Source organism: Dipodomys spectabilis, unplaced genomic scaffold, assembly GCF_019054845.1.
Source record: "Dipodomys spectabilis isolate Male_0828 unplaced genomic scaffold, ASM1905484v1 ptg000002l, whole genome shotgun sequence".
NCBI classification, from domain to species: Eukaryota; Metazoa; Chordata; class Mammalia; order Rodentia; family Heteromyidae; genus Dipodomys; species Dipodomys spectabilis.
In genome coordinates this window covers 17,964,557-17,990,857 of record NW_024870679.1, presented here as the reverse complement: position 1 = coordinate 17,990,857, position 26,301 = coordinate 17,964,557, and the positions used below count along the sequence as shown (strand labels likewise).

Sequence of the window (26,301 nt, the reverse complement as noted above, 5' to 3'; positions counted from 1 at the left end):
ACAGATGCCAAGAAATGTCATTCCAGGCAGAAGGAGCATTAAGTGCAAAAATGGATACATGTTTGTCATATACTAGGTACAGCAAAGGAGCCTAGTATGAATGAAGAGGGTGAATGAAGAGGGTTATAAGGTAGATAATGAAGTTATGAATGGTAGGACAGATCATAGAGGGCAGGGTCTCTCAACTTTGGCATTGTTGATACCTCAGATTTGATAATTTTGGGGTGTGTGTGTGTCTTGTGCATTCCAGAAGGTTTAAGCAGCATTCTTAACCCCTATGCACTAAGATGTCAGTTGCATCTGCTGCAAGTTGTGACAACCCAAAATGTTTACTGATGTGACTAGTGTCCTTTGGTCAAAAATTGTCCATGGTTTAGAATCACTATAGACCTATAAGGTCCTACAGGTTAAGGCTTTACATTTTACTTGAATAAGATTTTACTTGGGGGCTGGGAAATTGGCTCAGTGGTAGAGTGCTTGCCTTGCATGCCTGAGGCCCTGGGTTCGATTCCTCAGCACCACATAAGCAAAAAGAAAAAAGCCAGAAGTGGCGCTGTGGCTCAAGTGGTAGAGTGCTAGCTTTGAGCTGAAGAGCTTAAAGGTGGTAGATACTGGCATCCTGTATTGCTGTTCTAGTAGTTCAGAGATGGTGTAAAGAAAGTTCTATTCAAGATCTCCTGTTACACAGCTATTATTTTGAGCATAAGTTAGGTTTTTTCCAAATGACTTCACACTCTGTTTTATTTTTTATTTTGCCAGTCTTGGAACTTGAACTTGGGGCCTGGACACTGTCCCTGAGCTTCTTTTTGCTCAAGGCTAATAATATTGTAACACTGCAGCCACAGCACCACTTCTGGCCTTTTCTGTTTATGTGGTACTGAGGAATGCTAGGCAAGCACTCTACCAGTAGGCCACATTCCCAGCCCCTTTGTTTTAATTTTAAGTTTTAACTTTTGAATTTTATATATACATCTATATACATATTTATATGTAGTACTATCTATATGTATAGATATAAATGTATATATACATATATATTATAGTGATTCAAGCAACTGATTTGATTCAAATTATTAGGTGAGTTATTTTTCTATGCAAATTACTTTATCATTTAATATTAACCATAGAGAGACTGTTAGGTTCTTTTTTTTTTTTTTTGGTCGGTCATGGGGCCTGAACTCTGGGCCTGGGCTCTGTCTCTCAACTCTTCAGCTCAAGGCTAGCATTCTACCACTTGAACCACAGCACCACTTCTGGCTTTTTCTGCTTATATGGTGCCGAGGAATGGAACCCAGGGGCCTCATGCATGCAAGGCAAGCACTCTACCACTGAACCACCTTCCCAGCCCCCTGTTAGGTTCTTGTAAAAAGTTTTTGAAAAAATTACTTTTCAATTTGTTGTGTAAGCTAGGAGAAAAATTAGTTTTTTTCTTATACCTTAATTGATCATGTATAATATACTGTTCCTCCTAATTAACTGAATACAGTTGTGTGATCAGTAAACCAGAGTCACTGCTATGTAAGAGTAACTTTATTATTATTACTACTTTTTTTTTTTTTTTTGGTTGTGGGGCTTGAACTTGGCCTGAGTGCTGTCCCTGTGCTCTTTTGTGCAAGGCTAGCACTCTGCCACTTTGAGCCACAGCTCCATTTCCAGTTTTTTAGTGGTTAGTTGGAGATAGAGTCTTAATAGGGACTTTTCTGCTCTGTCTGGCTTTGAATGGTGTTCTTCAGATCTCAGCCTCCTGAGTAGCTAGGATTACAGGCATTGAACCACTGGTACCTGGCTTAAATGTTATTTTTATTTTTTTATTTTTTGGCCAGTCCTGAGACTCAGGTCCTCGCCACTGTCCCTGAGCCTCTTTGTAATCAGTGCTAGCGCTCTCGCATTTTGAGCCACGACTACACTTCCAACTTAGTGTTTATTGGAGATAAGAATCTTATGGACTTTTCTGCTCAGGCTGGCTTTGAACTATGATCCTCAGATCTCAATCTTCTAAGTAACTATGATTACAGGCATGTTTATTATTGTTTTTATTTTATTGTATTTATTTATTTTTTATTACTCTTTTATAAGTGTATGCACTATATTGTGCCTGACATATGGTAAGTATTCAATACTTCGTAATCATTATATGAGTCTACAGTGAAACAGAAGCACTCAGAATTTAAAACAAACCAACCATCCAGAAACAAAGTTTTTAGTATTCAAAAACAGCCACTGCAAACTCAAAGTAAAAACCAGTAGAAATAACAAAGTATTTCTTTGATTTTAGGATTAAATGAAAAATTTATATTGTAATATCAAAAGTATTTCAGTGTACATACTATTACTTATAAAATATAGGGTAAATAGTAATAAAATATTTTATAAGACTTCATGGGAAATAAATTCTAACTGGTTGTAGTTTTTCACTGTAAATTTTGTAACATCGTATTTACTTTTTCTAGCCTCTTGACTAGGAAATAGACTTGCAGAGAAATATATTCCTTATTGTATACTTACTGTATTTTTTTCTATTACATTGTAATAGAAATAGGTCAACTTGCAGATAAGTGTATTCCTTACTGTTTTCCTTACTGCTTTTTTTTTTCTATTACAGTGTTTCTGTTGCTAGAATTCATTTCCTTTATTCAAAGGAATTAAGAATTTAAATATTTGTTGAGTCCTTGTTTTTTTGTTTTTTTTGGTTAGGGGGTTTGAACTCTGGGCCTAAGCGCTGTCCCTCAACTCTTCAGCTCAAGGCTGGTGCTCTACCACTTGAGCTATAGCCCCACTTCCAGTTTTCTGGTGGTTTATTGGAGATAAGAATTTCATGGAGGGGGCTGGGAAGGTGGCTCAGTGGTAGAGTGCTTGCCTTGCATTCCTGAGGCCCTGGGTTCGATTCCTCAGCACCACATAAGCAAAAAGAAAAAAGCTGGAAGTGGCATTGTGGCTCAAGTGGTAGAGCGCTAGCCTTGAGCTGAAGAGCTGAGGGACAGCGCCCAGGCCCAGAGTTCAGGCCCCATGACCGGACCCCAAAAAAAAAAAAAAAGAAAAAAAAAAAAAAAGGATTTCATGGAGTTTCTTGCCCGGGCTGGCTTTGAACGGAGATCCTCAGATCTCAGCCTCCTGAGTAGCTAGGATTACAGGCGTGAGCCACCGGTGCCCGGCGAGTCCTTGTTTTTTCAGAATTCTTACTATTCAGATTGATTGACCCCTAATTTGTGATTTTACTTTTAAAATGGTAGTTACTATTCATATCAAATTGGAAAGGTGGCTGCTTCTATGTGTTTAGAGCATTTGAGAGTAATTAGGTACACAAATAGTAATAGCATATGTCACAGTGTACTCAGGACAAAAGGAATCTCTTTGTTTTTTAATTTTATTTCTTTTTTTTCCAGTCGCGGGGCCTGAACTCTGGGCCTGGGCACTATCCCTCAGCTCTTCAGCTCAAGGCTAGTGCTCTACCACTTGAGCCACAGCGCCACTTCCGGCTTTTTTCTTTTTGCTTATGTGGTGCTGAGGAATTGAATCCAGGGCCTCGAGCATGCAAGGCAAGCGCTCTACCATTGAGCCACCTTCCCAGCCCCAAAAGGAATCTCTTGATATTAGACAAGAATATGAATTATATACTAAATATGAATTATATACTATTAATTACTAAATACAAGGCCTTAGTAGTAGTAGTAGTTGTCTTCTAGTCAAATAAGTATTGGTTAAATTGAGAATAATTCTAAACAAAATTTAATTGATATTTTTCTTTGAAATAAGCTTTGTTAGCAAATATGATTCCTCATTAGTATCATTTTGATGTTTGTTCCTTCAGTATCAAGTATGAATTTTGATTAAATGTTAATGATGAATTATTAACTCAGATGATTGATGTGAAAACTTTGTGTTTACTACAGTTTTTTAATTTTTTGAAGAGGATATGTTTTACTGACAATTTCTTATTGATTCTTCTAGGAATGGATCGTGATTATGGTCCTGGATCTTATGGAGGTCTGACATTCAAGGATATTTATCTAAATATTCTTCTTTTGAGTGCCAGTAAAGGTGAGCATAATTTAATTATTTTCTTTTTAAACTCTTGTAGGGATGGACCGTGACTATGGCCATGGATCGTATGGGGGTCAGAGATCCATGGATTCCTACCTAAACCAGTCATATGGCATGGACAATCACAGTGGTGGTGGTGGGGGTAGCAGGTAAATAACTTAATCACTTGGCCAAATAATTACACAACTATGAATCTGGATATATTATTTTTTAAGTATTGCTTAGGTTTGTTATGTTTGAATTTTGCTGTTTGGTATTGAATTTCACCTTATATGTTTAGTTGTATTAGTTAATGGGTATAAAGATTATCTCAGGATCACTAGCAAAAGACATTTTAGGAAAACCTCAGATAACATAACTTCAGTATAAAATAAATATTGTCTTTATTAGTGAACTTTCAAATTTCATTTTTTACTTCTCTTCCTTTTAACTCCTTATCAGTTAGAGTATCTTGAAAAATGTTTAAAAAATGTTGTTGGTAATATTGTGAAACTTTCTGTTGAGGTTTGAATTCAGGGCCTTTTGCTTGCTAGGCAGGTGCTATTACCACTTGAGCCATGCCTCTAGCCCTAATTTTTTCTTACTGATTAAGAAGAAATTTTTCTAAGGTGTTTGTAAGTAAAACAGCAAAATGGTCAGACTAACCAGTTTAGCAAAATTTAATTTCTAAGAAATACTTAGGATAGTTTTTTTCTTCTTCTTTTGGTTGGTTGTGGGGCATGAACTCAGGACCTGGGTGCTGACCCTGAGCTCTTTTGCTCAAGGCTGCCGCTTGAGCCACAGCACCACTTCTGGTTTTCTGGTGGTTAATTAGACATGAGAATCTCACAGACTTTCCTGCCTGGGCTAGCTTTGAACCTTGAGCCTCAGATCTCAGCCTTCTGAGTAGGATTACAAGCATAAGCCATCAGTGTCCGGCTAAGATAGATTAAGAAAATTTAATTTTAAAGTAAGTGGTGAAGCATATTGTAATAATAAAAAAAAGGTTAAAAAGAGGTATAGCAAGGTTATTTACTGACAACTACAACTTCGACCAAAAACACTTGTGCTTTTGGTTAAGAGAATTGTATTAAAGCCATGAATACTATATCTTCCACTATCATCTAGAACACATTTATATTTCACTGATGATACTGTGTGAGACTGAACCCTAGTTAAAAAAAGGACTACATACTCAAGAACATTCAAAGGGGGTTTTCTTTTGAGGCACAAAACTTCCTGATGAATATAACTGAAACTAGTTAGGAGATAATTTGAAACCATTGTCCTTCTTAAATGGAAGGATCTGGATTCCTAGATGGACTTAAATGATGATTACTTTTCCTCTTTCTGTTTCAAGTATATCACTATGATTTACAGTAAAGAAAAATCAAGGAAACAGTAACTTATATGATAGTTTTGAAAAGAGAAATGATTTTTGTATGACTGCTAGGATTCAGAAGTAAATAGTACTTTTGATTTAGTGATTTGTAAATAATTGAAGGAATGTAACATTTAGACGTTTTAATATGTCAGCTAATGCCTTATTACATTGTAAATGTAATGTACATAAGCTATTTCTGTAGATGTTATCATTCATTTCTTGTGTATTTGTGGGCTTTTATAAAACTGTTGTAAGATAACAAACAACCTTTTGTAATCCATGGTTTAGATTTCTGAGATGATTTGTTTTTCTGTTGAATCTTAAGACTGTGTGCTCCTTTTTTTAGGGTAGTTTTATGTGATAATTTCCTGCTAGGGAATAGTTTTTAAGATAATTGTGGGTAATATAAAATGTATTGTTTCTGCCTTGAAAATTCATATACAGAGGGTATATATGTTGGTCACCTCTATGTTCTGTTTATCCTTCTACATTTGTTAGGTTTACTAGTCAATAAGTAAAAAGTATTTATGGTTGATTATTGTCCTTGGCTGAAGTTTGGCAGATTGTCAAATTTTATAACCTGAGATATTTCCTCAGATTTTGATTATTCTAGACTCAATGAGGGAGTTAGGTATGTAGATTATTGGGGTACAGAAGGAGTGTTCTGTACCATCATTAGCATTCATCTATTTAGTCTTCAATTTGAGTCCCTGAGGAAAGCCAAAATATTTCAAATGCTTTGTAATTCTCAATAACAGGGATGGAATCAAAGAAAGTTTGAATAGTTTGTGAACTTTAGCAAATGACCTTTTCTAAGACTAGGGCTGGGCTTAAATAATGACAACAAATCTCTCAATAAAACAGAAAAACTGCTAAAAAGCAGATTTCTAAACTAAGTTTTACTAAAGTCAATTAATTAGAAACTGTCTCAGATAGCTTTCTATCTGTTCTCATATTGAACTGCCCAGCCCTAATCAAGTGTGTACAAAGTAGAACTGTACAAACCAGTATGGTATAAATGAATTTTAGTTGCTAAATGTCATCTGATAATTTGTTTTTGAATTGTCTAACATTAGTAAGCTTACTTTTGTTTTTTCCCTCACTGTGCAACTTTTCCAGGTTTGGACCTTATGAGTCTTACGACTCCAGGTCTTCTCTGGGTGGGCGAGATCTGTACAGATCTGGCTATGGTTTTAATGAACCCGAACAAAGCCGCTTCGGAGGTAGTTATGGTGGTCGATTTGAGAGCTCCTACCGGAATAGCCTTGACTCTTTCGGAGGTAGAAACCAGGGCGGGTCTAGCTGGGAAGCACCTTACTCCCGTTCAAAATTGAGGCCTGGGTTTATGGAGGACAGAGGAAGAGAGAATTACTCTTCCTACAGCAGTTTTTCTTCACCCCATATGAAGCCTGCACCTGTAGGCTCTCGGGGGAGAGGAACCCCTGCTTATCCTGAAAGTACGTTTGGAAGCAGAAACTATGATGCTTTTGGAGGACCATCAACAGGCAGAGGCCGAGGCCGAGGAGTAAGTACAACAGAATCTTTTCAGATTCTTTTCACTAGTCACTCTTTTAAACCCTTTCAAGACCATTGTTTTCAACTAGAATAAACACTGTTCATCCCAGTGTATTTTAAGCAAAAGCTGAGTCTAAATATGTGTTAGGTTTACTATAAAAGTTTTTCTAGAACCTCAGAAAATAGTGGCAGTTTGAGATGATTGCTCATGAAGTTATGCCAAATCTCCCTTTATTGAAAAGGTGAGGATGTTAGGTTTGGTCTAAAAGGGGTTAAAAGGAGTTGCAATTTTCCTTGTAAACACTAGCAGCTAGCTGGTGGGACAGTTCTTGGATCACTGTAAAAGGTTAACTGAACCCTTTTTGAGTAGGTTAAAGGTGCAATGTATGATAAAATGTTTGCTACTTAACACTAGCAAGTAGAATTTCTTCAAAGCTCTGTGTTTTAGATCAGGATAGTGTAGCCATCTTTATGTGGTGAAGAAGTTGGTGTGTAGATTGTAGAACGACTTGTGGTCTGTATAATTTTGTTAATTTAGTCTCTTAGGATATTGGTGATTGTTTTATTTCTTCTCATGTCACTAGCTTTACTGTCCAGAAATAATATCCTACCTGTATAGCCATGATGGCAGCACCTTCCTAGGAAGTAGTATTTTATAAATTATTGCTTTAATGAGTAACTCTAGTTCCCTGATGTTTTAATTTCAGGGTATAAAAGATTATGCTTTATGTTCTTAGATAACTTGATAGTTGTGAAATTTTACCTAGTATATAGATTGTGGGATTATATAGTTTTTTTGCTATAAGATTTCTTTTTGAAAGTCAGCTGTGCTTAATAATCTTATTGTAGAGGAAATAATTCTGATTAAAATGGCATAGGGCATTGGTTTTGACTGTTCATTTAGCTTTCCATATGTCAGTATAGGTTGTCATGCTTGTGTAGAAATTTTTCATTTTTAAGTTAATCTTAGGTAAAATGCATTGCACCTTTAATTAATGAAGATCTCTTTTTGATGTGACCACATAAATTACCTGGAAATATTTATCCAAATCTAGGTTAGATAGGTGTTCCTAAGAAAAGTATACAAGTACAAGCAGCTATGTTGCTGCTCCACCATACATACTTGATGATTGTAGGTCAATTAAAAATCACTGGACTATTAGATGTTGGGGTTAAAAATTGAAAATCGACTGCAGTTTGAAAATTTAGAAAACACTTAACATTTTCCAAGCTATATATTAGCAAAGGATTGTTAGGCTTCAGATAATCAGTTTTGTTTTTATGATAATACAAGTATTCCTGTACTTTGTATTTACTTACCATTCTAGTTGGAATGGAATGTTGTTTCTATATCAATAGGGTCTTTAATTTTAATCTTCACTTGTACAATTCCCATTGGGTCCTTCTCTTCAGATTACTCCTCAGTCTACCTTCTAAAAGTCAGAATAGCGGAATGAGTTTGTATGGACACGGGCCTCTTGATGTAGTGGGTTTTGTTAATGGCAAGATAAGAGGAAGGAATACAAAGAGTCATTTGATGGCATGACTCTTCATCTGTAAACTATTGTTCTTGGGCTCCTGGGTCAGAGTATGTTTCTCTAGGTAAGAATGTGAATGGAACGTCAGATGCAGTTCTTTATCTGAAGTGTATCTTGGAAGTTGATGCATGGTTATGCTTTAACTCTCCTATTTCATACTAATGTTCCATCTCGCCTTCTCATTCCGTTTTCCAACAGGGAGAAATCCTAAATGATTTCTGGAATATGTTCTTCTTTGTGTATTTTAGCTTTAAGCCAGGTATTTAGTAAAATAAAGATTTCTTTTAAGGTGTTTTCATGGCATAACATCATTTAGGAACTCTGAAGAGGAGTTGTCAAAGAGTTGTACAAGTGGTAACCTTCTGACAGACACATATGGTGTTTATGACCTCAAGTAATTTTGATTGTAAAAGAAATCAAATAAGTAGGAAATATTTACATTTGCTTTGCAGATAAAAACATTAATTCACCGGATTTGAGTTCATGTAATAATTTACAAAGTTTTAAAGTGTGCTTTTTCTGAGTGGACATGTAAAATTTAGATTACATTCCAGGGAATTTTCAGGTGAAAACTAGTACATAGGTGATAAGAAAATACTATATGAGTTCATATTTTGTTTTTGGACAATATGCTAATATTTCTTGATTTCACCAAATTTACAGCATATGGGTGACTTTGGAAGCATTCATAGACCTGGCATTGTTGTTGACTATCAAAACAAGCCCACCAATGTGACAGTTGCTACTGCAAGAGGAATAAAGAGAAAAATGGTACAACCATTTAATAAGCCTGGTGGAGCCTTTATCAAGAAACCTAAGTTAGCAAAACCTATGGAGAAGATGAGCCTCAGCAAATCACCTAGTGAGTAAGAAACCACAGTTGGCTGTCGCTTAGGATATTTTTCATTTTTGATATTCATTGGTTTTAAGATAATTTTTTAATGTTTATATGGAAGATTAACCAATAATTGCAATTATCGAAATTAGATCTGTGAGTCCTCTATAGCAGCTATAAAACAATTTTATGTACTTAAATAGATCTTTAAAATTCACATAGCCAGGGCTGGGAAGGTGGCTCAGTGTTAGAGCGCTTGCCTTGCATGCATGAGGCCCTGGGTTTGATTCCTCAGCAGCACCACATAAGCAGAAAGAAAAAAGCCGGAAGTGGCGCTGTGGCTCAAGTGGTAGAGTGCTAGCTTTGAGCTGAAGAGCTGAGGGACAGCGCCCAAGCCCAGAGTTCAGGCCCCATGACCGGACCCCCCCACCAAAAAAAAAAAAATTCACATACCCTTGTCTATTCCTTTACTCTGAGTTATATGTGGTGGGACTTTCCATGTGAGTTTTATTTAAGCCCCTTTCTTGGGGTAAGTGTCACAGGGTTGTCCATCATATTGTATAGGATCTTCTTTATGACAGCAAAGGAAAGAAAATATTCCTTATCTTGGTACTAGGCAAAACTGTGTTTTTTTTTCTAGAAAACTAATTTGCCTTATAGATGATCATACATATTTTATATTGACAAAGTTTTCAGCCAGTCTAAACATGGAATTAAGAAATTTTCATCCATGTCAGCATCAAGAAGAATAAAATATTTGAGAAAAAATAGTAGTATAAAACACATACTCCAGGGCTGGGAATGTGTCTAGCGTGCGTGAAGCCCTGGATTCAATTCCTCAGTACCACATAAAATGAAAAAGCTGGATGATGCTGTGTTTCATTTGATAGACTGCTAGCGCTGAGCAAAAGAAACTCAGGAACAGCACCCAGGCCCTGAAATAAAGCTCCAGGACTGGCAAAGCAAAAACAAAAAAACATATACTCTATAACTACAGAAAGAAAGAAAATTGAAGTTTCATTATTGAATGAAATTAAAGTTCTAGACAGGTACTGGTAGCTCACGCCTATAATCCTAGCTATTCAGGAGGCTGAGATCTAAGGAACATGGTTCAAAACCAGCCCAGGCAGGAAAGTCTGCCAGACATTTATCTACAACTAATCACCCTAAAACTGGAAGTGGAGCTGTGGCTCTAAGTGGTAGAGGACTAGCCTTGGACTGCAAAGCTTAGGTACAGTGCCCAGACCCTGAGTTTAAGAGCCATGACTGACTCCCCCCCACCCAAAAAAAAGTTTTAAATAAATAAGAAAAACTGAATTAGATTGGAAGGCAACATGTCAAGATAGATTTTTTCCTAATCTAATCTAGAGATGCACTACAATTCAAAGGATGAGCAAAGGCAGCAGTGGCACTCATTAGACACTATGAAGGAAGGGGTGACATTGTCCAAAGAGAAATGTACTCATGGCTGGGAAGGTGGCTCAATGGTAGAGCGCTTGCCTTGCATGCATGAGGCCCTGGGTTCGATTCCTCAGTACCACATAAGCAGAAAAAGCTGGAAGTGGTGCTATGGCTCAAGTGGTAGCCTTGAACTGAAGAGCTGAGGGACAGTGTCCAGGCCCAGAGTTCAGGCCCCATGGCCAAAGAAACCAAAAACACAAAAACACAAAAACAAACTCATTACCTGACTTAGGAAACTGTAACCCCTCTATATATCACTTTTATAATAACAGTTAAGAATTTTCTAGCTAAACTCATTTCATGATTTCACATTTAACCAAGACGGTGGTTCTGACATAGGGTGGCTGTACATTCATATACATGTGTGTGCATATATATAATTGGAGTAGAGTTGAAAGCCCAGAAATAAATTATATTCCTGCTCAACTGGGAAAAACAGTATTCAAAAATAGTATTCAACTGGAGAGAGAATAGTCTTTTTTGACAAATGGTGCTAGAAGAGTTGGCTAGCCACATACAAATAAAATGCAAGATTTTGCAAGACCAAAATATATAAAACTCTTGGAAGAAGACATCAGCGAATTTTCATGATTTTAGGTTTGACAAGGAATGTTTATTATTTATTTATTTTTGTTGGTCTTGGGGCTTGAACTCTGGGCTTGGGAGCTATCTGCTTCAGCTCAAGGCGAGTGTTCTACTGCTTGAGCCCCACTTCCAGTTTTCTAGTGGTTTATTGGAGATAAGAGTCTTACAGACTTTCCTGCCTGGGCTGGCTTTGAACTGCGATCCTCAGATCTCAGACTCCTGAGTAGCTAGGATTACCGGCGTGAGCCACCGGTGCCCGGTTAGGAGTATAAGATTCTATTTAAGCAAAATATTCAGAATACAGAAAGCAGGTTAGTAGTTTCCAGAACTCTAGAGTAGGGATGGAAAGGGTAAGGACTGTGTAAAGTCTACTGGCGTGTACTTGCAGCAGTGAGAAAGTTCTGGAACCAGATAGTGGTGATGTTTGCATGACTTTCAGATGTATTTAAAGCCACTGAACTATATACTTTAATATGGTTAAAGTGGTATTTTATCACAATAGAAAAAGAAGAAACTTGATTTACTTTGGAGTTTATGTAATTAAAAACATTTAGCGTTTCTACAATATGTGAATTCTTAGCTTGAGGGCCACTTAGAATTTATTGTACTTTTCCATTTTCACAGTGAGTAAAATTATTTCAGTGTTTGCTAAAGTATGTGTGGTATGCATGATTTTAGGGAGTTAAAAGATATTATTAAGGTAAGGATAACATAAAATAAGAAGATTTAGAGAAAAAATATGTAGCTTGAGAAGCAAATATGGCAAGATTCACAATTAGGAAATTTGCGAAGTTTCACAAATACTGTGTAGTTCTAGAAACATTGGGTAGCCTCAGGCTGAATTTTCTGGTGAGTTCAGGTTAGATTATCATCACTCAAACCCTGTATGCCTGTGCTTTAGAAACTGGTAATTGGAAAGGGAGACTGGAAAAATGCTTTTTAGTTCCAACTTTTTTCTTCTAATATCTTAGCAAAAGCTGACCCTAAAAATGAAGAAGAAGAAAAGCGACGAATTGAGGCCCGACGAGAGAAACAAAGGCGTAGAAGAGAAAAAAACAGTGAGAAATATGGTGATGGATACAGGTTTGTGTTAATAGAGTCAAAAAATGGGCTCTCTTAGGAAAAAAAGGTTTTCTAAGCCAGGTACCATGACATGTGCCTGTAATTCCAGCACTCAGAGGTTCAGCTAGAGAACTGGTATTTCTTTTTTTTTTTTCTTCGTTATTGAGATTAAGTGATTAGATAAATTTCACAGTCTTGTGAGATAGTGATACTTAGCTAAAGTCACAAACACATTTTAACTTTCACAAGGAAAATTGTCATTATTATGCTCTATAAAGCTTATGAACTCTATGACAGTACAACTATCTTCCAAACAGGTGATGTAGACATTTCTTTTCTTTTGCTTAGTGTCAGCTGTTCCCTCTTTATCTCTCAGTCCCTCCCTCCCATCATTGCCCTTGAGTTGCGTAGTTCACTTTCATCCATGTCCAGTACAGCTGATGGGCCCCTCTGCTATATTTTTTTCACCTATTTCCTCTGATTCCATTTCCTCCTCCTAGCTTCCTTCCTGTGTGTACATATATACCATATGTGGGAGATCATCTAAAAATGAGGTGACAGATTAAGAAGAGGTCCTTTGTTTCTTGAGTCCTATTTCCTTTGTCACATCTTGTTGCATTTTGAATTTAATATCAGAGGATTGATATTTCAAGGCCAGACTGGGCTACATACATAGTGAGACCCTATTGTAAAATAAAAGTTTCCTAGAAAAGGTCAATACATGAATTAGAATATCTTTTTTTTTTTTGTCGGTCGTAGGGCTTGGACTCTGGCCTTGGGTGTTGTCCCTGTGCTCTTCAGCTCAAGGCAAGCGCCCTTCCCCTTGAGCCACAGTGCCACTTCCACTTTACTAGTGGTTTATTGGAGATAAGAGTCTCACAGACTTTACTGCCTAGGCTGGCTTTGAACCGCGATCCTCAGATCTCAGCCTCCTGTGTAGCTAGGATTACAGATGTGAGCCATTGGCGCCTGGCTTAGAATTAGAATATCTTATAAGTTAAGTTTAAAAGGGTTGAATAAAGATGTGTAAGAAATGTTTCTGATTTTTAGTATTTATATGTGACCACAACTTGGAAAAAAAATTCTATTACTACCAGTACTCTAAAAATACAAAATGCACAGAAATAATAAATTCTTGTTAAAAAAAACTTGAGGAAAACTATAATCTTGAGATCTGACTATATGACAATATAATGATAGTCTTGGGTATTATGCATAAGTTTTTTTCCAACCCAGGTCCCAAAAAGAATTCTAAATAAGATGAGTAAATGAGCAGAAACTGGCTTTTCCAGACATTAAAAATCACTAAAAGATTGTAATGAGGTTCAGTGGTAGAGCAGATCACAATAAGAAAACAAAAAAGAGTAATAGATAAAAATCTGACTTTTTTTGCCTATGAGCACAGATATGTTAAAAATAGTAATAATGAAGATACTACATACAAAACAGGGTTTGGTCATACAACTAAGAAAAACAATACATAAAAAAATAAACTGCGAATGTATTTTTGTTCTTTTAAATTCAGTTTGTGTAACAAAAAGTGAAACATTTCACATAAAATGAATTTCCTAGGTGGCCAAAACTCTGTCTTTGAAAGATAGAATGTAGAACTGAAATTCTTGCTGGTGATCTTTTCATTTATTTTTTATTTTTTATTTTTTTGTCGGTCATGGGACTTGAACTCTGGGCTTGGGTGCTGTCCCTGCGCTCTTCAGCTCAAGGCGAGCGCTCTACCACTTGAGCCACAGCGCCATTTCCGGTTTTCTAGTGATTTATTGGAGATAAGAGTCTCACAGACTTTCCTGCCCAGACTGAATTTGAACCTCGATTCTCAGATCTCAGACTCCTGAGTAGCTAGGATTACAACGTGTGAGCCACTGGCACCCGGCTGCTGGTGATCTTTTTAATGTATTGGTTCTTTGCTTAAACAGGAAACTTTTTGTTACTCAGTCTTGAAATGTACATTAGATTTGTTCACATTAAATTTGGTCTTTGATTTTAGTCTCTTGGTATACTTGTGTAATTGTTTTATTATGTTTTCTGGTTTGTTATGCCTAATTTTCTGGGATTTAAGAGACAATAGAACTAACCACATTAGGAATTGATCCATAAGGAGAAGGTCTGGTTTTAGGAGGACTCCTGTTTTGGGTTCTTCTATTTATACTGCCCTAATTTCCCATAATTCCTTCTCCTTTTATCAGAGGTAATGAGCATAGTTACTAAGCATTTTTTATTCAATGTGGAGAAGTCTGAAGATGATTTTGCTTTGTAAGATTAAGTTTTTGTATTATGTCGTGAGTACTTTTCTCATTAAAACTGTGGATTTGAATATGATTTAAGCATGTTGGTAAAATAAACGTTGCAATTTGGAAAAAATGAAAACTGAAATTCTGTGACCTTTTGTCTTCATGACTTTAGTTACAAACCTTATCTACTGGACAGAATGTCAATGTAATTAAACATTGTCATTTTAGGATAAGAATTCTTGGAAATTATTTTAGACATTTTCTTTCTTCTCTGGTGCTGGGTTTTGAACTCAGAACTTTGAGTATACTAGGCAAGTGCTCTACCACTAAGTTATATCTCTAGCTCTACTGTAATTATTTCAGTTTACCAGAGCAGTTTTATGTTAGGAGGATTGGAGGTGGCAAACAACGATTGTGATATGTCCTCTAATATTTGAGTGCTTTCAATGTGATTAAGAGAATGAAAACATGACTATGGGAATTTAAAGGAGCCTGACGCGGAAGGGATGGATGTGTGAGAGGTGTACACAAACAACAGTACATGGGGAAACACTGCCAAAAGAAGCACATCCCTTTTTTTTTTTTTTACTTAGCTCACATCAGTTATATGGGAGTAGGGAATGGGAAAGCCTTCATTGTCACATTCCCACACATATTTACAATATATTTCAATCAATTATGAGTGGAAGCTTTATAAGTGGGAGTAAATCTGGGATGTCTGTTAGTGGAGATGGTATTTAGCCTGTTTAGGAATTGAAGGATTGCGGGAGGAATTGTGAGTGGCAGCTTAGGTAGAATGCATGGCTTGATATAAAAGCAGAGAGAGATGCATATTTTACTGATATTCAGAAAATGAGAAGCTTTGTAGATTAAAGTGACTGTAGTGGGTTGAAATACTATAATTTAAACAGTTTAGGAAGACATACCATGAGCAAAACATTGCTAAAGGTAAAAACAACACAGAAAGTTGTGATTGGGGCAGTTCCTAGATGGTTGCTGAAATCTTGTTTTGTTTTTCTGGTATCAAGGCTTGAAAATGCCTTCACAATAGCTTGGCTTGCTTGCTCAAGGCTGGCTTTCTTCCACTTGAGCCATACCTCTGGTCTAGTTAATTAAAGATGGAGTATTTTGTGCATTTTTGCCTGAATTGGCTTTGAAACACCATCTTCCAGATCCTAGCCTCCTGAGTAGCTATGATTACAGGTGTAGGCTACTTGTGAGTGATGCTGAAATCATTTTGGCTTTGTTTTTTGAGCCTTTAAGTGTTAGTGAAACAGTACTGTGCTAATACTAATACCTCCTTTAGGAAGTAGTAATAATTGAGTATTTCAAGTAATATATAAGAAAATTGAGGGCAGAGAAGTAAAGTGACTTGCTCTAGGTCACAAAAGGAAGTTAGGATATAAACCCAGTAATATATTCAAGAACCCATACTCTCAACAAGAAAAACATATCTAATAACATTGCAAGAAGTTACTTGGAAAATAGAAGACAGAAATCAGGAACCAGTTAGAAAACTGTCATAATTAAAGGAAAAAGAAACTAAAAACAGTAGGTGAATTCATTCTGGGTTGGCTTTGAGTTTCTAAATATGCACATTTGTTCAGTTAGGCTTATTTATTTATTAGCTACTCTGAAGTTACTGGTGGGTGGACCTTTTTCTTGTCAGTCCTGGGGCTTGAACTCATGGCCCGAACACTGTTCCTGAGCATCTTTAAGATCAAGGTTAGTGCTCTATCACTTAAGCCACAGTGCCACTTTTGGCTTTTTCTGAGTAGTTTATTGGAGATAAAAGGCTCACTGACTTTCTTGCCTTTGAACTGTGATCCTCAGATCTCAGCCACCTTTAATTACCCCAAAATTACATGGTAGTTTTCTGTGGTTTCTAGTGTCTTACATGAGTTTGTTGATGATACTATGGTAAACTTGAGGATGCAAAGTATAAAATAAGTTGTAGAACTTTGGGGCCAGGTGTTTCTTGAGATTTACTCTCACTCTTGAATTGGCATTGTGTTTTTCATATCCAGACTGCTAAAGGTAGACCAGCAATACAAGGTGGTACAATGACTACCATGCAAATATGTGCTTAAATTTTTTTTCTGAGTTAAGTTAAACTTAAATTAATTCAAAAAAGGAAGGAAGAAATAATTATTCTGGTAAAATTAGACTCAGTTGTATATTCTTACAAACTCTTAAGTAAATAAGGTGATACTTAAAGAAAAACTTTTTTCGTTGTAGAATGGCATTTACATGTTCATTTTGTAAATTTCGAACCTTTGAAGAAAAAGATATTGAGCTGCATCTGGAAAGTTCATCACACAAGGAGACATTAGATCATATTCAGAAACAAACCAAATTTGATAAAATAGTTATGGACTTTTTGCATGTAAGTAGCTGTTTTTCAAGTAAGAAACATCTGAATTTCTTATTTCATTTTTTACAAGTTCTTTTGTACTGTTTCAAAAAATTAATAATTAGCTTCTTATTTAAAGAAAAGTTAAAAATTAGCACAGAATTACATCTGAATTCTTCACTTATGGAATTTGGATTTGTTATTTGAAAAATAAACAGTTTCTGAGAAGTGTCTAAAAGAATTCCTGTAACAGCTTGTAGATTCAGCTAGCATCCATTGAGAACCCACTGTGTCTTAGATTGTACTTAGAACTTCAGTCTGTAGCAACTCATTTTTATTGTTATTAAAGGATCATTCTCAGAGCACCCCAAAGGACCTGTCAGTAAGTGGCAGCCAGAGAGACTTGGGTTTGTTTAGTGTCTTTCATATTATCAGTATGTGATTATCAATTTAGTAGATTTTCTTGAAGACAACCAACACTACTTTTAATGACCCCACAGTAATGGGAAATAGAGCATATGCACAGATAAACAGATGGTACATTTAGATGGAGATGCCAAGAATACAGAAATAAGTACTCCAGAATCTTGGACAAGGGAAGGATATCTGGGACTGGGAATGCTAATGGAAGAGGCTTGAACTGGTCTGCTAATTGTACATAAAACTAATTTGGGCAAAGGAGAGAAAACTACTAGGTTAGAATTACAATCATCTTTCAGATCTTAGATACTTGCAGAATTATGTTTTGATGAAAATTGCGGTTGTCAGTTGTGACTTAAATACCAGTCTACGTGACTATTCAGTTCTGTGATTTTTCTCTGACTAAAATATGTTTTGGAAAGTCCAGTACTTTTTTTTTGTTTGTTTGTTTCCTAGTATGTTTTTACATTTTTTCAATTAAATTATAAGTGGCTTGTGAACAGACAGCAGAGGAAGATATTTTCCTTAGGGTGAATGGTGGTGAATATATATCTGAGTGCTCATTGAAAACAATTTCATTCTTTATATTTTGTATTCCAGGAGTGTATGGTGAATAAATTCAAGAAAACATCTATTCGTAAGCAACAGACAAATAATCAAACAGAAGTTGTTAAGATAATAGAAAAAGATGTCATGGAAGGTGAGTATTTAAACACATTGTTTTACAAATATATATATGTATATACACATATGTATGTATATCTGTATATATTATAACCTTAGGTATATCATTAACCTAGTTGTCTTAATCCCCTTTGTACTTGTGTAACATTTTGTGCTTTTTTTTTGTTTTGTTTTGTTTTTTGGTATTTGTTTTTTGTGCTGGTACTGGGGCTCAAAGTTGGGACTTGGATGTTGTCCCTGAGCGCTTATTGCTAGCATTCTGGCACTTGAGCTACAACTCCACTTCTGGTTTTTTGTGGTTAATTGGAGATAAGAGTCTTACAGACTTTTCCTGCGCAGGCTAGCTTTGAACAGATCTCAGCCTCCTGAGTAGTTAGGATTATAGCCATGAGCCACCAGTGGCCAGCAGTGTGCTTTTCTTTATTAGTAGTCTTTTATTTGTATTTATTTTTGCTAGTCTTAGGGCTTGAACTCAGGGCCTAGGCACTGTCCCTGAGTTTCTTTTGCTCAAGGCTATCACTCTACTACTTGAGCCACAGTGCCACTTCTGGCTTTATTCTGTTTATGTGATACTGAGGAATCGAACCCAGGGCTTCATGTATGCTAGATCACTAAGCCAAGTTCCCAGCCCTGTATTTTTTAATTAATCAATTTTTTTTATGGTGTTAGGGATTAATTAGATTTAGGGTCTCACAATTGCTAGGCAAGCTCTTTACCCTTGAACTTACTAGTCCTTTAGAATTTAGTATTTCCAGGCTGGGAAGGTGGCTCAGTGGTAGAGTGCTTGCCTTGCATGCCTGAGGCCCTGGGTTCGATTCCTCAGCACCATATAAGCAAGAAGATAAAAGCCGGAAGTGGTGCTGTGGCTCAAGTGGTAGAGTGCTAGCCTTGAGCTGAAAAGCTGAGGGACAGCACCCAGGCCCAGAGTTCAGGCCCCACGACCAGACCCCCCTCCCCCCCCCCAAAAAAAAAGAATTTAGTATTTCCCAGGACTCTTGTCATTAGCCTCATGATTATTTTTCCTTACATTTCTTCTTGATGAATTCATGTATTTATAGAGTTTAAAGTAACATCTTTGTGTGAATTATATATAGATCTGTATCTCTGGCACACATCTGTATTCTGAACTCTAATCTCATTCAGCTGCCTACTGCCTGCTTTAAATACTGAAACAGAAACTGTTTCTTTTCCTCTCTATATTGCATTTGTTTAAGTCTTTATCTGTTCTTTGACAATTATGGTATTTTCTAACTGGTCTTCTTTTAGGTTTTCTTATTTCTAATTCTACTCTATGATGCTATTACGTTAGGAATTTTTCAGATGCTCTTCGTCCTCTATAGGATAGAGTTCAAATTCCTTGGCGTGACATGCAAAGCTTTTTTTTTTTTTTTAAATAGCTTAGGCCCATTATTTTCTGTTCTCATCTTTTGTTTCTCCTTTATAGTTAGCACCCTAGCCATACTGAATTAATTACTTTCCAGAAAATGCTGTATTTTATACCCTTCCCTTGCATGCTATTTTATATCCTTTATATTTCTATTTGTAGTAAACCTTGATCATCATTTATTAGTTCCAGCATAAATGTTACTCCTTGTAAATTTAATTTTGGCATCTTTTCTCCTTTGCCTAACAAATTCATAATCATAAAAATTCTTATTTTTACTATACAATCAACATGTTTTTCTTCATATTATATTTTTTGGTAGCTAGCCTTATAGGCCTTAGAGTTTGAGTCTATAACATGACTAGGAAAAACAGTGTAGTTTCACTTTCAATTTGAAAGATCTGTGTATGCAGATTTATGAGATGTGATAGAAGAACTCAACATATACCTATGCTATGCTTTTTAAAGAAGCACTATGTATGATCATGAAAACTAGCAGTAGAATTTGGTTTATGGAAATAAGAATATATGGTTCTTACCTGGGCACGGTGGCTCATGCCTGTAATGCCAACTACTTTGAAGTAGAGATAGGAGGATTATGGTTCAAAGTCAGCCTGAGCAAAGTTAGATTAAGACACTCTATAAAGAAACAAACTAAGATGGGTACAGTGGCTCACAATGTAATCCTAGCAACTCAGGAGGTAAATCAAGAGGACTACAGATTGAGTCTAGTCTGAACAAAAAGATAAGGTTTCTGAAACCCCATCTCAACTAGTAAAACCCTGGTTGAGGATTGGTGGCATGCCTCTGTCATCTTAATGATCTGGGAATTTATAGGATTGCTGTTCAAGCTAGGCTGGCAAAAAGTGGGACCCTATTTGAAAGGACGAAAAACAAAACCCACTAAAGCAAAGAAAGGCTGGGGGTATGTGACTTATACAAGAGAGCACCTGATTAGCAAGCAAAAGGCTCTGAGTTCAAACCCCAGAACCACCAAACAACCAAAAAAGGAAAAAACTAGAATGTGGCTTAGGTCGTAGAGTCAGCATTACTGCAAAGCAAAGCAACAAAAAGCCTATGTGGATCATTTGTTTAGTAATTGAGTTTTTCTTGTAGGTGTTACAGCAGATGATCACATGATGAAAGTAGAGACTGTTCACTGCAGTGCCTGCAGCGTGTATATCCCTGCATTACATAGTTCAGTTCAGCAGCACCTCAAATCTCCTGATCACATCAAGGGGAAGCAGGTAAGTGTTCATAAAATTCTAGAATTCCCCCTTAATCCTTTATCATCCTTTGGCTATTTCATATCTACCTGCATCTAGCCCTCTTAATCAGAGATGTATTTACTCATATGCAGTCATTTAAATAGTATTAAGACCATGGGCCCTTGAGCAGGCCTTTCGGGGTTTGAATTTTTGTTCAGTATATAGACATGCTGAATAAGTAAGTTATTTTTTCTTTGTCTAAGTTTCTAAGTTTCCTTATTTGTAAGATGAAGATGAATAGTCATTCTTACGTTTTTAGATGTGTTAGATTAACACAAAAGGCCACTTAAAATAGTGCCTAGTAGCAGTAAGCATTTAGGAAATCACAGCTGTTGTTAAACTGCTTTTGTTACTACTGTCTGCTTTTAAAATTGTTACATAAATCAGTTTTAGAAGTATGTCTTTTAGAATAAAAACAAGGATTTGGTTATATTTGATTCATTTTCTGTATGATTGGGAAAAAAATTAAAACCAGTGACTGTCTATTGTTACATGTTCGTGTAGGAGCTCCCTGCAATATATACTGGTTAGCATATTTCTGCTCTTTTTTTTTTTTTGTCAGTCGTGGGGCTTGAACTCTGGGTCTGGGCGCTATCTCTCTTCAGCTCAAGGGCAGCACTACCACTTGAGCTACAGCACCACTTCCGGTTTTCTGGTGGTTTATTGGAGATAGGAGTCTCACAGTCTTTCCTGCCCAGGCTGGCTTTGAACCTTGATCCTCAGATCTCAGCCTCCTGAGTAGCTAGGATTATAGGCGTGAGCCACCAGCGCCCGGCCATATTTCTGTTCATATATTGACAAGTTTTATATCAGATTTACTTCATATAACACTGTTTATATTGTGGAAAATTACTTCATCTGAAAAGCAGATTTAATGATTCACATATTAAAGTTTTAAGAATACCTGATTTTTCAAAGAGGGGGTAACAATGCTTGATAGAAAATGGACTCATTACCTTGCTCATGTGAAGTGTAACCCCGCTGTATCTTTACAATAAAAATTTATATTAAAGAATATCTGATTTTAAGTTCATATTTTATATTGAAGTGAATCTCATTTAATTCCAACTTCTTTAACTCTTGAAGCATGTATTGTTTTAACATCTTTGTGGCAATAGACACTTCTTTCCTCCTCTGTATAATTAGTCTTTCAATAACTATAACCTAGAGAAACACTGATTACTTTTGCAGTATGAAAAATTATTCCTTTTTTGATAGCATGAAATTTTTAGTGTGTGGTTTGGGGGAGGTATGTATAGATTAAAAAGGAAGGAAACAACTATGGTGGACAGAGTTACAGTTTTTGGTGGCTGTGTTTCACTGAATGTTTTATGAATATTCAATGTTTTAAACCATGGGTAACTTAGGTTATTGTTGCAATAGATCTGTAGCTAATTCGCTATTAATGTCACTTAAACCTAAGGATTTGAATCTTAAATTTTGTTTTAATTAAACACTTTTCATTGAATGGATTTCCTAGTACCTTCAGTATGTTTTGTTTTTCATAGGCTTATAAGGAGCAGATAAAAAGAGAGAGTGTCTTAACTGCAACAAGCATTTTAAATAATCCAATATTGAAGTCACGATATGAACGTTTCGTTAAGGTAAGATTTTAGGGCAATTTTTTTTTTTTTAAGGAAATACATAGTACTATAATAATTAAATAACGACATACTAGGTTTTTTTTTTTTTTTGTCAGTCATGGGGCTTGAAGTGTGGGCCTGAACACTGTTCCTCAGCTCTTCAGGTCAAGGCTAATGCTCTACCACTTGAGCCACAGTGCCACTTCTGGTTTTCTGGTGGCTTATTGGAGATAAGAGTCCCATAGACTTTCCTACCTGGACTGGCTTTGAACTGCAGTCCTCAGATCTCAGCCTCCTGAGGAGCTAGGATTACAGACATGAGCCACTGGTGCCTGGCTATTAGTAGATTTTTGTGATATTTAAATATTGTGTAACACATTGGAAAGATTTTAGTTAAAATCTTGTATACTTCCTAATGATTGAGGTTGAGGTGAGGAGAAGCAGAAAATGATTTTACTTTCATGGACTGTCCAGCTCTCAGTTATTTGAGAAATTGACAGCAGTTGGAGAGAAGAGCAACAGAATGTTACTTTTATTCTTTTATTTTCCTTTTCTTTTTCCTTTCCCCCTCTCTTTTCCTCCCCTCCCTCCTCTCCGTAGGTCATGGGGCTTGAACTCAGGGCCTGCGCTCTGTTCCTGACTTCTTTTGCTCAAGGCTACACTCTACTATTTTGAGCCACAGCACCACTTCTGGTTTTCTGGTGGTTAATTGGAATTTTCCTGCTGGGCTGACTTTGGACCATGATCCTCAGATCTCAGCCTCCTGAGTAGTTAGGATTACAGGAGTGAGCTATTGTTGCCCAGCCATAAAAGCTTCTTTACATAACTTATTGTAAATATTTACTCTACAAACAAGAACTTACTAGCTTTCAAAGATTAATATAAATTTTAGAAATTAGTTTTAGAGACTATAAAATAATATAAATTTAAAATAATTTTACATGGAAGGGCACCATTGCATTGAAGATTGATAGTTCAGATTAGTTAATTACATCTTACATAGTAAAGAAGTTTAGTTTGAACTAAAACTTGTGGCTTGTGCTAGTTGTTCCAGCTATTCAGAAAGCTGAGGACAACTTGAGCCCACTAAACTGCAGTTTAGTGGGACCTTATCTCAAAAAAGAGATGTATTTTGGCTTTTGTGGTGATTAACATATATTCTGTGAAGAAGGCTGACATGATACTTATGTATATACACACATACATATGTTAATGTTCATCAAATTAATCCCCTCAAGTGATGTAAGCTTAGTGAATAAGCTTAGTCTTTTGACTTATTCTTTAGGGCCTGTATTCTAATTTGTTAATCACATTGGTTGTTGTTCACTAAGTTCTTGACAATACTTTAAAAAAAGTGAATATGATTGCACACTGAGTGGTAGAGCTTCTGAGTATAAAGCTTAATGGTATAGTACCTGCCTAGTAAGCTTGAAGCCCTAGTTCACATTCCAGTACTGCCACACAATCTACTTTTCTCCACATTTTTTGTTAGTATCAATTTGTTGTACAAGGAGTTTCATTTTGATAGGTCCATAAATGCACACAGTGTATGTTGATCAGTTTGATCATACACCATCATCATACCTGTCTTTATTTTCACTCCTAACTGTATTGTTCTTACCTGGAAAAATATAAGGAATTACCCATGAGGCTATTATAAAATAAAAAGTTGTCAGGATCCTCTTTTAGATCTTGTGAATTGTGGTTTCTCAAACTTTTCAGATTAGTATATCCAGAAATGCTTTTTTTGGGGGGTGGGGGTTCGGTCATAGGGCTTCAACTCTGGGCTTGGGTGCTATCCCTGCGCTCTTCAGCTCAAGGCGAGCGCTCTACTGCTTGAGCCACAGCACCACTTCCAGTTTTCTAGTGGTTAATTGGAGATAAGGGTCTCACGGACTTTTCTGCCCAGGCTGGCTTTGAACAGTGATCCTCAGCTCTCAGCCTTCTGTATAGCTGGGATTACAGGCGTGAGCCACCGGCACCTGGCATCTAGAAATGCTTTTTTAAAAAACTTGAGGGCTGGGATTGTGGCTAAGTGGTAGAGTGTTTGCCTAGCATACATGAAGTTCTGGGTTTGATTCCTCAGTGCCACATAAATAGAAAAAGCCAGAAGTGGCACTGTGACTCAGTGGTAGAATACTAGCCTTAAGCAAAAGCAACTCAGGGACATTGCCCAGGCCCTGAGTTCAAGCCCCAGGACTGGCAAAAAAAACCCCAACAAACAAAAAAACCCCAAGAAAAACAACAAAAATTCTTTTTGATGTAGCAAATAAAATTTCTCCTAATGCTAAGACAAATGCATGAAAGTTATTTCTCATGTTTTAGGGTGAAAATCCTTTTGAAATTCAAGATCAGTCTCAGGATCAGCAAATAGAAGGTGATGAAGAGGATGAAGAAAAGATTGATGAACCTATTGAAGAAGAGGAAGATGAGGAGGAAGCTGGGGAAGCAGAAGGTGTGGAAGAAGCGGAGGAAGCAGGAGAAGCTGAAGGAGCAGAAGGAGAGGGGGATGCAGAGGGAAGGGAGGAGGGTGGGGCTGAGGGGGGAGAGGGTCCAGAGGGGGAAGTAGAAGGAGCAGGGGAAGCAGAACTGGACGAAGCAGCAGCAAAGGAGCCTGTTGATTTTCCGGTTGAGCAACCAGAAGAAAATTAAATATAAGGAATTAGATTTAAACAGAGCTTTAAATTTCTGTCCTAATGTGGAAAGGGTAAGAATTTTAATAGCTTCAAGTATGAATTAACACTCAAGTTGCATGCATTCCACATATTAAAATTTGTTTTATATTCTTTCTAAATGTTTGGCACTTGTCTAATAAAATGAAGGTTAGATTATTTAGTTTAGTTTTTATAGCTACCAAACTTAGATCCCGTAAATTGTTTGTATAATTTTTATGCTTAATTTTTATTACCTTATAGGTGTTATGGATAATAGATAGGTATTGTTAGTATATCTGTTCTAATCATTTGAATTTAAATGCTGCTCTTGGGAGTTTTTAAGTATATACTACATTTAAAAAAGAATACTTACCCTAGAAGAGATTAAATTGGGCAAGTATTTTGTGCTCTGTGTATTTTTTTTTTACTGCATTGGATGGTGCGTAGTACTTTGCATTAAGATAGCTTACAGGCATTTTGTGTACCCAGTTCCCTTTGTAGCAATAAAATGTTTATTTTATTTTATTTTTTTTAAACTATTCTGGGATTAGCAGTTTAAATGAAACAGTTAATCAATTAAATGAGTATATAAAATCAATATTTGCCTTAATGTATGAGTTTAGCTCACAAGTACTTCAAGCTGATTGAGAAGACTTGAATTAATTTTTTTCCCTGAATCATATTTTTAAGAAGTGTGACTAAAATATATTTTAAACACATACCAAAGGCCAGTCTGTAACTGACCTTGTTTATACTTGTTTCATTTGTTCCTTTTCTCTGTGCCTGTGTCAAATCTTGAAATCTTCCTGAAAATACATTTGAATACAAATAAGTTCCCAACCGTGTTAATTCATTTGTTGAGTATTTTGCCTGAAAAACAAAGGAGAAAGTGAAATATTTCTCTTTCAAAATTTTTTTTGAAATTTTTTTTGGGGAGGTAGCTTATTATATTCAGCGAGAACCTGAGACTGGCACTGATCTATCTGTTCTAAGCCACTTATCTTCAAATGACCACCCATCTATGTCAGTGACAAGCAGCGCTTGAGATTCTTGTCTTTTATAAGAATTCAGATGGTTTATCTTCTCAACATTTTGGGACATTAAATAGATGGATGAGGTAATAAAACAGTAAGTGGGATGTGTATAAATGTATGTTCCACAGATAATTTCTTTTTATATAAAACAAAGCTTTTAAATTTAGATTCCCTAGTACCTAAGCAGGGAATGAGAGAGACTCAAAATGATGCTTTCTATGTAGCAACTTCTAATCCATAGATACTGGTTCTGGGTGAGTAAGATGGGTACTGTT

General features: G+C 36.3%; 1 protein-coding gene across 4 annotated transcripts in view; it reads left to right on the top strand.

Annotated features, from left to right (window-relative positions):
- Znf326 (zinc finger protein 326) overlaps window positions 1–25,827 on the top strand; it is a 35,418-nt gene extending 9,591 nt beyond the window's left edge. The window contains exons 3-12 of one of the 4 annotated variants that reach the window (XM_042680465.1): window positions 3,949–3,984; window positions 4,079–4,190; window positions 6,524–6,929; window positions 9,121–9,319; window positions 12,310–12,421; window positions 16,885–17,032; window positions 18,020–18,119; window positions 20,604–20,734; window positions 22,264–22,359; window positions 24,664–25,827. In XM_042680465.1, the coding sequence (XP_042536399.1) occupies window positions 3,949–3,984; window positions 4,079–4,190; window positions 6,524–6,929; window positions 9,121–9,319; window positions 12,310–12,421; window positions 16,885–17,032; window positions 18,020–18,119; window positions 20,604–20,734; window positions 22,264–22,359; window positions 24,664–24,990 (1,667 nt within the window). In that variant the 3' untranslated portion in view covers window positions 24,991–25,827. Of the gene's footprint in view, window positions 1–3,948; window positions 4,039–4,078; window positions 4,191–6,523; window positions 6,930–9,120; window positions 9,320–12,309; window positions 12,422–16,884; window positions 17,033–18,019; window positions 18,120–20,603; window positions 20,735–22,263; window positions 22,360–24,663 lie in introns of those variants that run through there. The other 3 variants (XM_042680473.1, XM_042680480.1, XM_042680486.1) reach the window with 3 other exon arrangements.
- The last annotated feature ends 474 nt before the right edge of the window (window positions 25,828–26,301 follow it).